The 18931-nt window shown below is 43.0% G+C and overlaps 1 protein-coding gene across 4 annotated transcripts in view; it reads left to right on the forward strand.

Annotated features, from left to right (window-relative positions):
* The first annotated feature begins 2357 nt into the window (after nt 1–2357).
* LOC139368632 (vitamin D3 receptor A-like) overlaps nt 2358–18931 on the forward strand; it is a 94418-nt gene continuing 77844 nt past the window's right edge. For 2 of the 4 annotated variants that reach the window (XM_071107742.1, XM_071107744.1), the window contains exons 1-2: nt 2358–3106; nt 3515–3654. Coding sequence is in view for 1 of the 4 variants with exons in the window: in XM_071107741.1 (XP_070963842.1) it covers nt 18375–18454 (80 nt within the window). In the remaining 3 variants the exon portion in view is untranslated. Of the gene's footprint in view, nt 3107–3248; nt 3409–3514; nt 3655–18335; nt 18455–18931 lie in introns of those variants that run through there. The other 2 variants (XM_071107743.1, XM_071107741.1) reach the window with 2 other exon arrangements.

Below are 18931 nucleotides of genomic sequence, written 5' to 3' on the forward strand. Positions count from 1 at the left end.
CTGCAGGCTATCTCTGCAGTAGATTGCAACACCGCCCACTTTGGCAGTTCTATCTTTGCGAAAAAATGGTATAGTTAGGTATGGAAATTTCAGGGTTTTAGGTGGTTTTCCTAAGCCAGGATTCAAACACGGCTAAGACATCCGGGTTGGCAGAATGTGCTAAAGCAGTGAATAAAGCAAACTTAGGGAGTAGGCTTCTAATGTTAACATGCATGAAACCAAGGCTTTTACAGTTACAGAAGTCAACAAATGAAAGCACCTGGGGAGTAGTAGTGGAGCTAGGTACTGCAGGTCCTGGATTAACCTCTACATCACCAGAGGAACAGAGGAGAAGTAGGATAAGGGTACGTCTAAAGTCTATAAGAACTGGCCGTCTAGCACGTTCGGAACAGAGGGTAAAGGGAGCAGGTTTCTGGGCACGATAGCATAGATTCAAGGCATAATGTACAGACAAAGGTATGGTAGGATGAGAGTACGTTGGAGGTTAACCTAGGTATTGAGTGATGAAGAGAGAGCTATAGTCTCTTGAGACGTTTAAACCAGGTGATGTCATCGCATATGTGGGAGGTGGAACAACATGGTTGGTTAAGGCATATTGAGCAGGGCTATAGGCTCTACAGTGAAGTAAGACAGTAATCAAATCAAATTTATTTATATAGCCCTTCGTACATCAGCTGATATCTCAAAGTGCTGTACAGAAACCCAGCCTAAAACCCCAAACAGCAAGCAATGCAGGTGTAGAAGCACGGTGGCTAGGAAAAACTCCCTAGAAAGGCCAAAACCTAGGAAGAAACCTAGAGACGAACCAGGCTATGTGGGGTGGCCAGTCCTCTTCTGGCTGTGCCGGGTGGAGATTATAACAAAACATGGTCAAGATGTTCAAATGTTCATAAATGACCAGCATGGTCGAATAATAATAAGGCAGAACAGTTGAAACTGGAGCAGCAGCACAGTCAGGTGGACTGGGGACAGCAAGGAGTAATCATGTCAGGTATTCCTGGGGCATGGTCCTAGGGCTCAGGTCCTCCGAGAGAGAGAAAGAAAGAGAGAATTAGAGAGAGCATATGTGGGATGGCCAGTCCTCTTCTGGCTGTGCCGGGTGGAGATTATAACAGAACATGGCCAAGATGTTCAAATGTTCATAAATTACCAGCATGGTCGAATAATATTAAGGCAGAACAGTTGAAACTGGAGCAGCAGCACAGCCAGGTGGACTGGGGACAGCAAGGAGTCATCATGTCAGGTAGTCCTGGGGCATGGTCCTAGGGCTCAGGTCCTCCGAGAGAGAGAAAGAGAGAAGGAGAGAATTAGAGAACGCACACCTAGATTCACACAGGACACCGAATAGGACAGGAGAAGTACTCCAGATATAACAAACTGACCCTAGCCCCCCGACACATAAACTACTACTGCAGCATAAATACTGGAGGCTGAGACAGGAGGGGTCAGGAGACACTGTGGCCCATTCCGAGGACACCCCCGGACAGGGACAGTTACTCTCGGACAGTAATCACTAACCAGGACAGTAATGGACAAGGCATATTGATATTAGGGAGAGGCAAGTGATCGTATGGGTCCAGTGAGTGGTTGGGCTGGCTGGAGACACGGCGATTCAGACAGTTAGCAGGCTGGTACTAGCAAGCTAGCAGTTAGCAGGCCGGGGCTAGCAAGCTAGCATAAGAGCCTTAGAGGCGATGGGGAAAAGTCTGTTTTTGCCTCCTCGTGCGGTGACGTCGATAGACCAGTCGTGGAATTAGTAGGGTTTCAAGTAGCAGAGGTCCAATTGGCAAAATGGGTATAGTGGTCCAAGAAACTGGCCGGTGGATCAGCTAACAGTTCAATATGCTATAGATAACTAGCAGGCATTAGAAGTCGACATTAGAATGCAGTTTATTTTAAACCACCTCTGAGCGATTTTACCTAAACAGCTCTAGTGCACCTAAAGTCCTTTTCCAATGCTTTGCCGACTTAATATCAGTTCTTGCACTTTAATATATATATTATGGAAAATGGGTGTCTCCTTAACGATCAAACTAAATAGCCTACCTACAAATGGTAAAAGGTAGTCACTAACAAATGTATTTATAAAACCCTTTTTACATTAGTAGGTCACAAAGTGCTATACTGAAAACCAGCCTAAAATCCCAAACAGCAAAGCAATGTACGGCTTGTGCTGCTCTGTCTCAGTAACTCAGCTGTCTCTCAATCAGTGCTCTCAACGTGCGCACACACCCCTCCCTCTCCCTCTCCCTCTCCCTCCCCAGCATTCAGTCACCTACTCAATGCCTGATAGTCAGCATCAGCAGGTCACAGAGAATGTTTTTTTTACATTTATTTTTAAAGAGAAATTCCAAGGCGGCTGCAGTGCAATTTAGAAGTAGGCCAAAAACCCGCTACCAAAACACTTTCACCCGCGACACCGTTTTCAAAGTACCCCAGGTCATAAAACCGCCAACATGGCAACCCTGGTCGTCAATGGGACGCGCGGTGCATTCTGGACAACATTAGCATGCATTTCGTGAACAAGAAGTACAACATCACACATATTTTCACTGTAATATCCTATCGTTTTGGAATCGTGACTAGGCAGATGTCTCGACTCATAACTCGTTCAGATGGTAGTCGAAACAAATTAGCAAGTCGGAAATGTCCGAGTTTCTTTGGTCCGCCTAGCACGTTAAGGCAGCATCATACACTGCCTTTGGGAAGGTGTTGCGTGACGATTATTTAGCAACCTTGTGACGCACCATGACAACCGGAACGCGATTGGTCGACAGTCTGCAGGGTGGAGCGTTATACGCATTGAATTAGGATAGGAATTAGAATACTAGAATAAGTTATACGTTCCTCCATTCATTGCCCAATGGGATTTCCTTCTCCTCCTTTCTCTAATATCGCGGGTTCTAATTCGACCAGAAAAGTGAGCCTGTAATGCTCCTGTCCAATTAAAATAAGATACTATTCTTACACGTTAGTTATGATTGGTTGCTGGCGGTGATATACGTATAGCTGTGCATTTTCTGCTGAACTATGGGGCGGGACGAAGCAGAATGGTGTTTATTCAGGAATAGACTAAAGACGTGCCTCTTCGTACTGATTGATTACCGTGAGTTGTTTTGCGAATGAGTTTACCATTTGGCCTTCATAACATGCACGTTTCAAATACATTTGATAACGAGGCGCTGGCTGAGCAATGTGTTTTTGTTGCGATTGAGACTGAAATTATTGGCTCGCGTAACGCTGTACGCTCGAACAGCGCGGCTAGCGCTCTTGCTAATGTTGACAGAATAATGTAGCTAACTGTCATTTTAGTGCGATCAATTTGGTTATGTTAAATGGTGTATTCTAGCATTGTAATATAACTACTTAGCAAATATGGTTATCGATGGAATATCAGAGTAATGTTAGGTAACTTTTGTTATTATACATAAATGTTGCTTTGATTTATCGTATCCTACTCCTAGCTAGCCGATTGACGTTATCTTTGTGTAACGCATTGCCATTTCTTTCACAGTTAAACACCAGAAAAGTTTCCATTGAACGAAGAATACGTTCACCAGATAACGTTACCAAACCTTTAGAGAATTCTTGAACTGGCTTCAAGTTTCAGTCACGATACCCAGCAAAGTAAAGAAGGGCGATATGCCACATCAGGTAAGAAAATTGCTTTCAAGTTAGCTCGCCAGCTTGCATAAGGATAGCTAACGTTAGTTACTCAACTCGATTAATTCACAGCAGAGACTGCAAGCCAGCCACAGCTAGCTTTGAAGCTAGGACCCTTGGTAGCGCATGAAAACCCTTCTGTATGTAGGGTTTTCAGTTGTTAGCTTCGCCCACCGTTGGCTGCGTGTGAACAACTTCTCCGTGTGGCTTTCTGGCAGACTAGACGCTAATTCTTCTTCTGTGGGTTTTTTGGCAGACTACAACCCCCAAAAGTTTATTACCTCCACCAACTGGACGGGGTTAACAAACCAAGGTAAAAAGAAAACCCCCAATGTGATAAGGAACCTAATTTAATCCACCCAAAACAAAGCAACAAAAAAAAGTCCCTTCAAATCTCTCACTTCTCAGGCTCTATGATTTACTTGAGGGTGGTACTGCTTGTGACAATACTCCTCGGCCAAGAAGTCTTTCAGTCCCAGGAACCGTTCCACTGCATCCAAAATGTGTATATATATTTCCTGGACTTTCTCTCCACCTTGGCAGTGCCATTAATCACCATAGCTTTAAAGGCCACAAAGTCCACCTTCTTAACCTTGAACATATCTGGGACCTGCTGTTGGAAGGGCAAACAGTGAAGGTTTGTCTTTGGACTCTTCAGGCGCACCATTCGAAACCTCAACCATTTTAACAGTTGCTGCATATGAAATGCTCTGGACAGCCCTGACTTTGGCCACCTCTTCTATTTTACCCTTGTTGGGCATTCCAAAGCCATGGCTTCATGGTTCCCACCAGAATTGCAACATGTCACATTCATCACTTTTAAAATGAATGATATGATCTTTTCCACAACTTGGACATCTCGGCTTCTCCCTTCTGCAAAAACTTGAAACATGTCCAAAGGCGTTACAATGATCACACTACGTTGGTATTGGAACAAGTGCTCCGACTAGTAAATATTATTATTATTATATATATATATATATATATCTATTTTTTAACCTTTTATTTAACCAGGCAAGTCAGTTAAGAACAAATTCTTATTTTGAATGACGGCCTAGGAACAGTGGGTTAACTGCCTGTTCAGGTTTGTACAGTGCCTTGCTAAAGTATTCGGCCCCCTTGAACTTTGCGACCTTTTGCCACATTTCAGGCTTCAAACATAAAGATATAATACTGTATTTTTTTGTGAAGAATCAACAACAAGTGGGACACAATCATGAAGTGGAACGACATTTATTGGATATTTCAAACTTTTTTAACAAATCAAAAACTGAAAAATTGGGCGTGCAAAATTATTCAGCCCCTTTACTTTCAGTGCAGCAAACTCTCTCCAGAAGTTCAGTGAGGATCTCTGAATGATCCAATGTTGACCTAAATGACTAATGATGATAAATACAATCCACCTGTGTGTAATCAAGTCTCCGTATAAATGCACCTGCACTGTGATAGTCTCAGAGGTCCGTTAAAAGCGCAGAGAGCATCATGAAGAACAAGGAACACACCAGGCAGGTCCGAGATACTGTTGTGAAGAAGTTTAAAGCCGGATTTGGATACAAAAAGATTTCCCAAGCTTTAAACATCCCAAGGAGCACTGCAAGCGATAATATTGAAATGGAAGGAGTATCAGACCACTGCAAATCTACCAAGACCTGGCCGTCCCTCTAAACTTTCAGCTCATACAAGGAAAAGACTGATCAGAGATGCAGCCAAGAGGCCCATGATCACTCTGGATGAACTGCAGAGATCTACAGCTGAGGTGGGAGACTCTGTCCATAGGACAACAATCAGTCGTATATTGCACAAATCTGGCCTTTATGGAAGAGTGGCAAGAAGAAAGCCATTTCTTAAAGATATCCATAAAAAGTGTTGTTTAAAGTTTGCCACAAGCCACCTGGGAGACACACCAAACATGTGGAAGAAGGTGCTCTGGTCAGATGAAACCAAAATGGAACTTTTTGGCAACAATGCAAGATGTTATGTTTGGCGTAAAAGCAACACAGCTCATCACCCTGAACACACCATCCCCACTGTCAAACATGGTGGTGGCAGCATCATGGTTTGGGCCTGCTTTTCTTCAGCAGGGACAGGGAAGATGGTTAAAATTGATGGGAAGATGGATGGAGCCAAATACAGGACCATTCTGGAAGAAGACCTGAGACTGGGACGGAGATTTGTCTTCCAACAAGACAATGATCCAAAACATAAAGCAAAATCTACAATGGAATGGTTCAAAAATAAACATATCCAGGTGTTAGAATGGCCAAGTCAAAGTCCAGACCTGAATCCAATCGAGAATCTGTGGAAAGAACTGAAAACTGCTGTTCACAAATGCTCTCCATCCAACCTCACTGAGCTTGAGCTGTTTTGCAAGGAGGAATGGGAAAAAATGTCAGTCTCTCGATGTGCAAAACTGATAGAGACATACCCCAAGCGACTTACAGCTGTAATCGCAGCAAAAGGTGGCGCTACAAAGTATTAACTTAAGGGGGCTGAATAATTTTGCACGCCCAATTTTTCAGTTTTTGATTTGTTAAAAAAGTTTGAAATATCCAATAAATGTCTTTCCACTTCATGATTGTGTCCCACTTGTTGTTGATTCTTCACAAAAAAATACAATTGTATATCTTTATGTTTGAAGCCTGAAATGTGGCAAAAGGTTGCAAAGTTCAAGGGGGCCGAATACTTTCGCAAGGCACTGTACCTTGTCAGCTCGGGGGTTTGAACTTGCAACCTTCCAGTTACTAGTCCAACGCTCTAACCACTAGGCTACTCTGCCGCCCCATATAACCCAACTGCACTTGAGTAGGGAGAGACTCCATATAAAAATACAGATACAGAAGAACAGATACTCTTAACTTTTTCTAGATTCATCTGACAAACATGAATAACTCCAGGAATATTTTGATGTCTGCAACATCAAATTCCCACGAAACGCAAGATATTACCCCCGAGGGGTGCCCTGTTCCGAAGAGACACACAGAACACATCAAACTTCTCAAATCGGGTGAGACGCAACACACTTCTGATACTCAGATTATTCATACCCCTTGACTTATTCCACATTTTGTTATAGCCTGCCTTCAACAAGGATAAAATATTTCTCACCTATCTTCATGCAATACCATATAATGACAAAGTGAAAACATAATTTTTTAAAACATTTTTGCACATTTATTGAAAATTAAATACAGAAATGTCTCATTTACATACTGTAAGTATTCACACCCTGAGTAAATGCATGGTAAAAATTCCTTTGGCAGAGATTACATCCATGTCTTTCTGGGTAAGTCTAAGAGCTTTGCAGACCTGGATTGTACAATATTTGCCCATTTATTAGTTTCAAAACTCTGGCACTCTGGAATGTTCATTGTCTTCTTGGTAAGCAACTCCAGTGTAGATTTGGCCTGGTGTTTTTAGGTTCTTGTCCTGCTGAAAGGTGAAATCATCTCTCAGTGTCTGGTGGAACACAGACTAAACTGGGTTTTCCTCTAGGATTTAGCCCGTGATTAGCTCCATTCTGTTAATTGTATGGCCTGTAAAACTCCGCAGTCCTTAACTATTACAAGCATACCCATAGCATGACGCAGACACCCACCAATATGCTTGAAAATATGGAGAGTGGTAGTCGGTAATGTGTTGAATTTGCCCCAAACAGGACAACTCAGGACAACAAGTTAATTACTTTGCCATATTTCTTGCAGTATTACTTTAGTGCCTTGTTGCAGACATGATGCATGTTTTGGAATGTTTTATTCTGTACAGGCTTGCTTTTTTTCACTCTGTCTATTACATTAGTATTGTTGAGTAACTACAATGTTTTCACCTATTACAGCTATTAAACTCTTAACTGTTTTAAAGTCAGCGTTGGCCTCATAGTGAAATCCCTAACTGTTTTCTTTCTTCTCCGGTAACTGAGTTAGGAAGGATGCCTGTATCTTTGTAGTGATAGGGCGTATTGATACACCATCCAAACTGTAATTAATAACTTCACCACGCTTACCCATCTACCAATAGGGGCCCTTCTTTACAATTCATTGAAAAACATCCCTGGGCTTTGTGGTTGAATCTGTTTGAAATTCACTGTTCGACTGAGGAACCTTACACATAATTGCATGTGTAGGGTACAGAGATGAGGCAGTCATTAAAAAAAATAATGTTAAATACTTATTGCAAACAGTGAGTCCATGCAACTTTTTACTCCTGAACTTATTTAGGCCTGCCATAACAAAGGGTTTGAATACTTATTGACTCAACACATTTCACCTTTACATCTTTTATTTAATTTGTCAATTTAAAAAAACATAATTTCACTTTGACATTATGGGGTATTGTGTTGATATCCTTGATGTTTCTACAACTTGATTGTAGTCCACCTGTGGTAAATTCAATTGATTGGACATGATTTGGAAAGGCACACCTCTTGAAATAAGGTTCCACAGTTGACAGTCCATGTCAGAGCAAAAACCGAGCAATGAGGTTGAAGGAATTGTCCGTAGAACTCCGAGACAGGATTGTGTCGAGGCACAGATCTGGGGAAGGGTACCAAAACATTTTTGCAGCATTGAAGGTCCCCAAGAACACAGTGCCCTCCATCATTCTTAAATTGAATAAGTTTGGAACCTCCAAGACTCTTCCTAGAGCTGAGCCAAACTGAGTAATCAGGGAGAAGGGCCTTGGTTAGGGAGGTGACCAAGAGCACGATGTTCACTCTGACCGAGCTCTAGAGTTCCTCTGTGGCGATGGAAAACCTTTTTCAGAACAACAACCATCACTACAGCACACCACCAATCAGGCCTTTATGGTAGAGTGGCAAGATGGAAGCCACTCCTCAGAAAAATGCACATGACAGCCCACTTGGAGTTTGCTAAAAGGCACCTAAAGGACTCGCAGACCAGGAGAAACAAGATTCTGGTCTGATGAAACCAACATTTAACTCCTTGGCCTGAATGCAAAGCGTCACGTCTGGAAGAAACCAGGCACTATCCCTACGGTGAAGCATGGTGGTGGCAGCATTATGCTGTGGGGGTGTTTTTTCAGCAGCAGGGATTGGGAAACTAGTCTGGATCGAGGAAAAGATGAATGGAGCAAAGTACAGAGGTCCTTGATGAAAACCTGCTCCATAGCGCTCAGGACCTCAGACAGGTGAAGGTTCACCTTCCAACAGAACAACGACCCTAAGCACACAGCCAAGAGAACTCAGGAGTGGATTTGGCACAAGTCAAAATGTCCTTGAGTGGCCCAGCCAGAGCCTGGACTTGAACGTGGAATGTGAATGTGGAAAAAGTCAAGGGGTCTGAATACTTTCCGAATGTACTGTACCTCTGCCAGCTAAGCCTTTGTAGTTAACATTTAATTGAGAAAACGAGTCATAAAGTATTTCCAGAAGCCCATGAAGCTTATCAAATCAACTGGCCACTAGTAATGGACATTCTGTGTCTTTCTGTGAGCTGGATCATTTTGCTCCCAAACTGCTCTTTGCAATGTTAATGCTTTGAAATTGACCATAAATCATGAAAAAATACTCACTCTAAATTTGAAAGCCTAAAACGTTGCCTACTATTTTTACCTTACCACATTATTAGATGGCATGCAAAAGAAAAAATGAAGACAATGAGTCTCTTCTCACTATAGTAATTCCTCAGCGCAGGAACAATATCTTGAGACTGTTTTTATAATATATCTGCAGATAATCGATGTCTGGAGCTCAAACCGCAGTAGTAAAAGTATGCATATCTTTTTACTATGTGATTTGGTTCCCGTCTTTCACCAAAAAGTTGTTAGTTCAAATGACCAATCACTACTAGCTACACAGTCACAGGTCTGCAACACACTGGAAATGATTATTGTATTGTTTGGCTTTTTTTTCCTTTTTTTTTTTGAATTTTACCCCTTTTCTCCCAAATTTCGTGGTATCCAATTGTTGTAGTAGCTACTATCTTGTCTCATCGCTACAACTCCCGTACGGGCTCGGGAGAGACGAAGGTTGAAAGTCATGCGTCCTCCGATACACAACCCAACCAAGCCGCACTGCTTCTTAACACAGCACGCATCCAACCCGGAAGCCAGCCGCACCAATGCGCCGGAGGAAACACCGTGCACCTGGCCACCTTGGTTAGCGCACACTGCGCCCAGCCCGCCACAGGAGTCGCTGGTGCGCGATGAGACAAGGACACCCCTACCGACCAAGCCCTCCCTAACCCGGGCGACGCTAGGCCAATTGTGCGTCGCCCCATGGACCTCCCGGTCGCGGCCGGTTACGACAGAGCCTGAGCGCGAACCCAGGGACTCTGATGGCACAGCTGGCGCTGCAGTACAGCGCCCTTAACCACTGCGCCACCCGGGAGGCCTTGGCTTTTTAAGGCAATAGTGGCTAACCAGGGGGGGACAAGGTACATTTTTGCATTGGTTAGATGGGAGCTTACGGTCTCTGATCCTTAAGAGATTTGTTTATGACTCGTTTTGTTGGAACACATGAAAATTGCATGTACTTTCAGAATAGTTTGGCTACTCTTAGGTGGTCTGTGAGCTACTTGTAGCTCGTGATCGACCTGTTTGAGAGACCCCTGTTCTAGTGTGTTGGGTCAAAATGAAACTTTGGTTCTGGTGTTATACTTTGTATTCCATGTTTTCTAGAGAAGCTTCTCAGGAACACAGAACACTATTTCATGAGGATGAGTCTTTATTTTGTGGGGTAAAATGACTACGGTACCTGTAGTTTAAATAATTATGCATATTCCTAATTCAAGTCCTGGATTTTCACTCGCACTGGCCAATCCACGATTCATTCTGATCTATACTCCAACCCTCCGATGTCCACAGAGTAACCTGTCTTTCCCAGTATAAGGCCATTTTGCCATTTCTATTTACAGTTCATCCCTCCATTTTAGTATGATATCTTACGAGGGACCTGAACCTCCCTAATTTGTAGCACTTCTACCAATATTGCTCTACAAATAAATACTTTACCCAGGTCTATAAAGATATTATGCCCTAACAACCATTCCTGGACCTGACTCTAAATGCAAGCCACTGATAGAACATCTTTACTGGTATTGTCTATTGGGACTCCTGAGTGGGGCGTACTCCCTTGGTGACAGGCAGTGGCTGAGACAGCAGATGTTCTGACTTTATACATTGCACTCCTTGAGAGAGGTAGTTAGTAAACCAGGCCAGAGACCTGGTTTGAGACACCAATACTCCTTAGCCGGCCCACAAGAATGGAATGTTCTACCGTATCAAAAGCTTTAGCCAAGTCAATAAAAATAGCAGCACAACATTGCAATGGTGATATCATTTAGGACCTTTTTTGAGGTTGCAGTGACATCCATAACCTGAGCGCAAACCAGATTGCATACCTGAGAGAACTATAGACATCAAGAAAGCCAGTCAGTTGATTAGTGACTCAATTTTCTGGACAGAAACTGATAAATGTAACTAAGGCTGGGAATGTCAATACACTCAAACTTAGCAAGGGCAATGATCACAAGGCAGTCATAACGTAGCTAATAGGCTAGCATATCTATGTAGCAAGCTGAGATCACAGAGCCTAACGTTAGCTAGCAAGGTGTGAGGAGGATGTCATGCCATTGGAGTGGGTGAGTGAATGACTGACTTTTTCCACTCATTGTTTTTTCGGTGGCTACAGCTAGAGATGCCAGTTTCATTTGGTTAGCAATAACTTGAATGACTGTTACAGTTAGCATGTCTTTTGCGTTAGCAAATTCACTCGATTTCAGAGAACTGAATGTGCCAAACCACAGAACTGATGCATTTTACGACCTGCTGTGTCAGTAAACCTAGGTTTAAAAAAAGTAATGGTTAAGAACACTCAAGATAACATGTAACCAGCTCTGCTTCAGCAAGTAAAATGGCCAGAGTAAGGTGTTCTCTCATTTGTGACTGGAAGTAGCTTGCTAGCTAGCCAGTTTGTCTGGGTGCTTGGTTGGGACAAGCATGCAGAAGGACGAGGAGGCTACAATTCCCCATCGTTTATTAGTGCAATTTTGACGGCCAATTAGGTGAAAGTTTGGTTTTTTCTACCCAATTTCGTGGTATCCAATTGTTAGTAGTTACTGTCTTGTCTAATCGCTGCAACTCCCATACGGACTTGGGAGAGGCGAAGGTCGAGAGCCATGCGTCCTCCGAAACACAACCCAACCAAGCCGCACTGCTTTTTGACACAGCGCCCGGCCAAACCCTGGGCCAATTGTGCGCCGCCCCATGGGCCTCCCAGTCGTGGCCGGCTGCGACAGAGCCTGGGCTCTAACCCAGAAACTCTGGTGGCACAGCTAGCACTGCGATGCAATGCCTTAGACCACTGTGCCACCTGGGAGGCCTTGTCTAATGTTCCTTTAATGAGAATTTAGCTCATCTTGCTCTAACATTAGTTAATCTTGTTGATATGCATAACTGTGGGAGAGAGCCTGACTTTTCATGGTTTTATCAATAGGACTGCAAAGTTCTCAAATATAAGAGGACTCCTGTGGTGACATATTTGCAGACATCCATTCAAGTGTATTTTGTGGCTTTTGGCGAATGCGTTCTAATGATCTAAAGTCGCACTGTTACAACTGCCTGTAAACACAGTCCAGTTCAAAGTGAATGATGGCTGGCCCGTGTGGCAAATGGCTTGTTGGTGTAAAGGTCTACTGTAGCTCTGATTGGCCATGGCACACTGGTCTGTGTAGACTCCAGTCCTGGACAAGACGGCTGTTTTATTTACTGCAGTGCCTAATTGTCCAAATGCACGGCCGCTTTCCCACTCTATTGCGTTCACAAATGCCTTAGTATACGTAATTCCCAAACATTCAAAGAATTTATGAAAACGTGAAAATTACAATGTCTGTTCTCGTCTGAATTATTTTTTGTTGTCATAGTCATCCTGGGGCTGTATATGAATATATTTGAATAAGATTTAATGTTGCTAAAATGCTGTCAGTTGCCCTTTCAATGCAACAATTTTCCCAATATATTTTAATAGAGATGGTTAACTGCAAGCGTGCTGCAATAAACGCATTTCCACTAACCAGTTGATGATCATTTGAAACTGAACTTCTTATTGAAAGTTATTCTTGAAAAGAAAGAAGTTAACAAATTAGCAACCGCATCCTCTTCGATAACACCTGCTGCAGCCGCTGCAAACTAGCCGACAACAAAAGCTAGCTAGCAAGACCGTGGGAAAACTACTGCTCGCTATTGCCTGTTGGCCTTCAAGAAGGCAGACGTTTCCATGCGTTTTTGTAAAAACGGTCCTATTCATTAAGTCAACCTGATTGGTTGATTCCACTGTCACTCCAAAATGTTGCCCTAATAAAGTTGAATGGCAGATGCCTTTGATCTAGCTTCTGATGTTCTAGCCAATGGCTGACTTGGCTAGTTAGATTGGATCTTTTTTTCTCTTCAATCAGGATTTCTCTTTGCCGTCTCTGGGGAGATACAATCTTCAGTTTTTGTTGGAAAGTAAAGGATTAAGTCAGAACATCGTTGAAGATAATATATAAATCCTTAGCCCTTCTCTGAAGACTCTGTAGAAGGACTGAGAAGCTCACTTCTAGTGACTTTTTAAAAGGACATTCTACTCCAAAATGAATGAAAATAAAAGTATGGTGACAATAACACAAGTATGAAGTATGAGCCCAATAACACATTAGTAAAATTATTTGTTGAAATAATGGGGTTCCCTATCTGCATTTACCTCATAGGGCTAATCATTAGCCAGATTCCAAATGTGATCTTTTAACTAGTTATTATCCTATTGATTTATTTTGGTCCCAATAAACACAGTGAATATAATGTAGGCCTAAGACGCCACTTGCTTGTACTAATTCATGTCACTATCCCCCCCCCCCCAACACTTTCCCTGGTTGCATTACTCTTTCTCAACTAAAATTGTTTCGTCACCCCTAAACAAATGTTTTTGAGGTAGATGGCGTTTTACCCTACAATTGACCGGTGTTACATTTAGCCCCACTCTCCCTTATGCACTAATTGTGGAGCGGTGATGTGCTTAACCATGCAGATGCTAAGACTATGGTATTAAAATGTTTTTAAAATGGTGCAGCATATTTAGGAGCATTTAGAAGCCTTTTGTTTTAAGAGGGATCCCCCATTTTAAAACCTGCTGTTTTCACGATTGCTTTAATTGTTGTGCATTGACTGCTTGTAAGAATGCATGTTTCCTTCCCTATGATACTCATTTATATTTTTCATGTTCTATATTTTTTTGTGTGGCGGCAATGATTTTGCCATGGCACAGCGCCACAGCAAAAATGAGTGCAGCAGAAACCGTTTGTTCCACACACAATATAGGTAAATGCATTATTCAATACTGTGTATGTTACCTTGGCTAAGAGCCACAGCTCATGACAACTCAGTTGGCTAGTTTAGCTATCCATCAAGACGTGGGCGGATTGTAATCCTACTGCTATGACTGGATAGAGCGAGGCTAACCGCTCACATATCCCCTTGCATGTTTTGGTCAGATTACTTTCTGCTGCTACTACAGTGTTTCTGAACATACTAGCTAGATATATACAATCTTTGGCTACTATGCACTTGGATTTGTTTTGGAGAGGGATAATATATTGTGTAAATATCGGCTCGTCTGAATTATCGGTCGTTCTGTCAGGTGGCAGCCAACTTGTCGGGTGAAGGAAGGACGGGGGAAAAAATGACAGCTTGTAACACTGTGATATCGACATTCTAACAACGACGATGTGTTCAATAGGCTTATTTGTAAAAAGTTAAGGACAAGGGGATGTGACTGAAAATGGCGGCGTAGGTTCATTAAAATGTTCATATGACACTTCTATAATTAATCCACAGATAACAAGGATTCCCCTTTTAAATCATAGATAATCTTTCCTCATTCAGCTTTCAAGTACCCACTTTGGTTTGTATGCTCTTGAAAAACGATGGGAGAGGCAGGACTTGGAGCACATCTCAAATTGAACCAAGTGGGATGTTTTTTTCTCTTGAGCTGATGGTCGTGGGGCTGGAACATAATTGTAAATCATTTGTAGACTGAAAAATTCGCCAGATATAATATTTGACTAAAACTGAATCATTTCAAACCTTGCTTACATTTTGTATACAATCAGTCTCTTATGCGTGGGAACAGATTTCCATAACTCAAATCACGTGGAGCTGATTTCCTGGTGTTTAGTCTTATGCCCAAAACTTGGGGACAAATAACCACCCACCGGTCAAATTCAGTTGGACGCTGTTGTGTGGTTTATGATTTGATTAGGGTTCCCTTTTGAGTGGCCATAATAGAACCCCATTCAGTCAAGTGTTCCCAGCTCATCTGAGTTATTTCCTAGTAGCTGTAAAAAAACAGTAAGCTTAAGTTAGTTCAAAGTGTAGTACAAACTGTCAAGCAAAAATGTTTCAAACACTGTAAACATCTCCATGTTCAGCTATCTTGGCTATAGCTGAGCTACAGCAGTTCCCTGGTTCGTGTAGTACAGATGAGCTTTCTCTTGACAGCTCCTGGATGGTCAAGGCTTGTGAAATATTCCCATCTACATGCTTTGAAAACAGAACTGAAGGTGTATCATTCGTTGTGTTCCCTCTACCACACATTGGGGAAACAAATGGCATGCTGTACTGGCGTGCCCCTGACTCGCAGCGAGTGACACGGGAGATCATTTGACAAGATGAAAAACATTTTAAAAAACTGAGTAGAGACCCATGCCATTATTAGTTCTACATGATTACCCTTTGCCTCACTATCTTTTGCTATTTTCCTTGAAGATTGAGTTTAGGTATAAGTATTTCACTGTTGTTCAATCACTACACCCCAGTAGCCTTGCAGCCTTAGTAGTGGTACCATTTCTTTAAAGGTGCTAATGGTTTCCACGAGTGTAATTGCAATGGAACAACATAAGTGTAGGTATAATTCAGGCATTTAAGAAAAAGCGTGGATGTTATGGTTTTGTGATTTAGGCCTAAGGGGCTTTGTAAGGAGTTGCCGTGTTTGTAACAGGCAGGCCACGTGGCTTGCTGTGGTGGATCTGGACACCTTGACACTGTCTCCAAGCACATTGACAGAAGCCACATGGCTAGTTAATCATGTGCTAGCATTCAATGCTGACGAAAAAAGTTGAAGTACTCCACTGAGAACAATTGAGCCTTCACTTTGTCCAGCTTGGCTTAGTGATAGTTGACTTGACATCTTGAATCTTTTTTTCTTCTCTCACTATATACCTAAACTCAGCAAAAAAAAAAAAGTTATGTCCTCTCACTGTCAACTGCGTTTATTTTCAGCAAACTTAACGTGTAAATATTTGTATGAACATAAGATTCAACAACTGAAACATCATAAACTGAACGAGTTCCACAGACATGGGACTAACAGAAATTGAATAAAGTGTCCCTGAACAAAGGGGGAGCTCAAAAGTAACTGTCAGTATCTGGTGTGGCCACCAGCTGCATTAAGTACTGTAGTACATCTCCTCCTCATGGACTGCACCAGATTTGCCAGTTCTTGCTGTAAGATGTTACCCCACTCTTCCACCAAGGCACCTGCAAGTTCCCAGACATTTCTGGGGGGAATGGCCCTAGCCCTCACCTTCCGATCCAACAGGCCCCAGACATGCTCAATGGGTTTGAGATCCGAGCTCTTCACTGGCCAAACACCGACATTCCTGTCTTGCAGGAAATTATGCACAGAACGAGCAGTATGGCTGGTGGCATTGTCATGCTGGAGGGTCATGTCAGGATGAGCCTGCAGGAAGGGTATCACATGAGGGAGGAGGATGTCTTCCCTGTAACGCACAGCGTTGAGATTGCCTGCCATGACAACAAGCTCAGTCCAGTGATGCTGTGACACACCGCCCCAGACCATGACGGACCCTCCACCTCCAAATCGATCCTGCTCCAGAGTACAGGCCTCGGTGTAACACGCATTCCTTCCATCACCCCTGGTGAGACAAAACCACGACTCGTCAGTGAAGAGCACTTTTTGCCAGTCCTGTCTGGTCCAGCGACGGTGGGTTTGTGCCCATAGGCGACGTTGTTGCCTGTGAGGACCTGCCTACAAGCCCTCAGTCCAGCCTCTCTCAGCCTATTGCGGACAGTCTGAGCACTGATGGAGGGATTGTACGTTCCTGGTGTAACTCGGGCAGTTGTTGCCATCCTGTACTTATCCCGCAGGTGTGATGTTCGGATACACCGATCCTGTGCAGGTGTTACACGTGGTCTGCCACTGTGAGGACGATCAGCTGCCCGTCCTGTCTCCCTGTAGCGCTGTCTTAAGCGTCTCACAGTACGGACATTGCAATTTATTTCCCTGGCCACATCTGCAGTCCTCATGCCTCCTTGCAGCATGTCTAAGGCATGTTCACGCAGATGACCAAGGACCCTGGGCATCTTTCTTTTGGTGTTTCTCCAGAGTCAGTAGAAAGGCCTCTTTTGGTGTCCTAAGTTTTCATAACTGTGGCCTTAATTGCCTACTGTCTGTAAGCTGTTAGTGTCTTTACGACCGTTCCACAGGTGCATGTTCATTAATTGTTTATGGTTCTTTGAGCAAGAATGGGAAAGTGTTTAAACCCTTTACAATGAAGATCTGTGATGTTAATTCGGAAAAATCTAAATATCTTTGAAAGACAGGGTCCTGGAAAAAGGGATGTTTTCTTTTTTTGCTGAGTTTATTAGATTTCACTCACTCGGCCCGGTAACGCTCCTTCCTTCCCTTCATTTTTGTAGCTAACTCAGCCTGCTCTCTTTTACCATCAGATGTGCCCCCAGCCTTCAATCTGTATGTCTTTGCTTTTGATATGCGGTTATGTTGTTGGTTGACCAGGCTAAAAGTTAGTTTGCTCAATAGCTAACGTTAGCTGCCTGGCTCGCTGGCTTGGTAAGATCACTGCATATAGCGAACATTCTTTGGTAACTGGTTAGATGGCGTTATGTATTTCCAAAACATTGGTTTACTTTAATGCAGCTCTAGCTAGGTATTGATTGCAACTGGCTGACTCCTGCAGTGCTAACGTAACGTTAGAAGGCTAGATGGCCACCTTGCATGTTGATTTGTTATAATAAATTCGAAGTATTTGCTTGTAAGTTGGAAATGGGAGGGATTTGGCTTAATTTGAAGCTATACATTTGAAGTTATTTCAGTTTATAATATAGGGAATAGGCTGGCTTTTCGGGCCCTCCATGTTACATCGCACCCGTAAAAAAACATTTTCTAACATGACTTAGGCTTTCTTTTGAATTCTGAGGTTTTATGTAGTGGCTAGACTATTTGGTGTAACTTTGCAAGGGGGACTTTTGATGTGTGTAGTAATGGATGAGGTTACATTTATTCTACCTACCCTTTTTAATGTTTTTACTGCAACAACAACAATTTCTGGTAGTGCTACTACTGCTCATTAAGCCGTAATGGGCAGTGCTGATGTGTAAAGTGTCATTGTGGTCTGCAATGCAGTTGTTCACATGCGTTTCCCCTGCGCATTGCTTTTGAAAAGGCCTCTTGGTTTAGCTCTCTCTGACTGGTTGTCATCTCTGAGGCCCAAGGCTTGGGGGCTAGCCACTCCCCCTCCCTCCGCTTCCTCTCTCTCCCTTCTCTCTCCTCAGCTACTGCTGCAGCTCGTGGATCAGGGAGGGACTGGGTGTAAACCGAGCCCAATGGATGGGATTGGCTGAGACCACAAGCCCCCCATTGTAGCCCCCTCCCCTTCCTGTTTGTGTCCTATTCATCTGCTGTCATGCGCACCCTAGCCCCCTCCCCACTGCCACTGCTGCACAGAAGAGCTGCAGACTCCTGTGGAGCCTACAGAACACAGGGGTAAGCCCATGGGACAGGACCGAGCACGTTTGGTGTTTCCTTCCTCTCCGGTCTCCTCTCCTCCCTCCTTTTTTGAATGGTTCTGTTTTTCATTTTGTTTGTCTCAAATGGAGGTGTGCAATATGAGGTAGCTTGTGAAAACATTCTCACTCTCTTATTTATATATTTATGGCAAGTTCATTACTTACATTGTCAGTGTATATATAATAAATAAATGGTGGGACCAACAGCAATAATAGTAGTAGTTGAAATGGGATTCCCATTAACCGCAACTACAACAATATTGATGAGAATAACAATGCATCAAAGCAAGTAGTAGACCAGTCTCAACATGACTGAGAAGATGCATGACATGGCATGAACATGTTCAATTTGGTTTAAATAATGCAAAAACAAAGTGTTGGAGAAGAAAGTAAAAGTGCAATATGTGCCATGTTAGAAAGCTAACGTTTAAGTTCCTTGCTCAGAACATGAGAA

This window comes from Oncorhynchus clarkii, chromosome 16 (assembly GCF_045791955.1).
Source record: "Oncorhynchus clarkii lewisi isolate Uvic-CL-2024 chromosome 16, UVic_Ocla_1.0, whole genome shotgun sequence".
Lineage (NCBI taxonomy): Eukaryota > Metazoa > Chordata > Actinopteri > Salmoniformes > Salmonidae > Oncorhynchus > Oncorhynchus clarkii.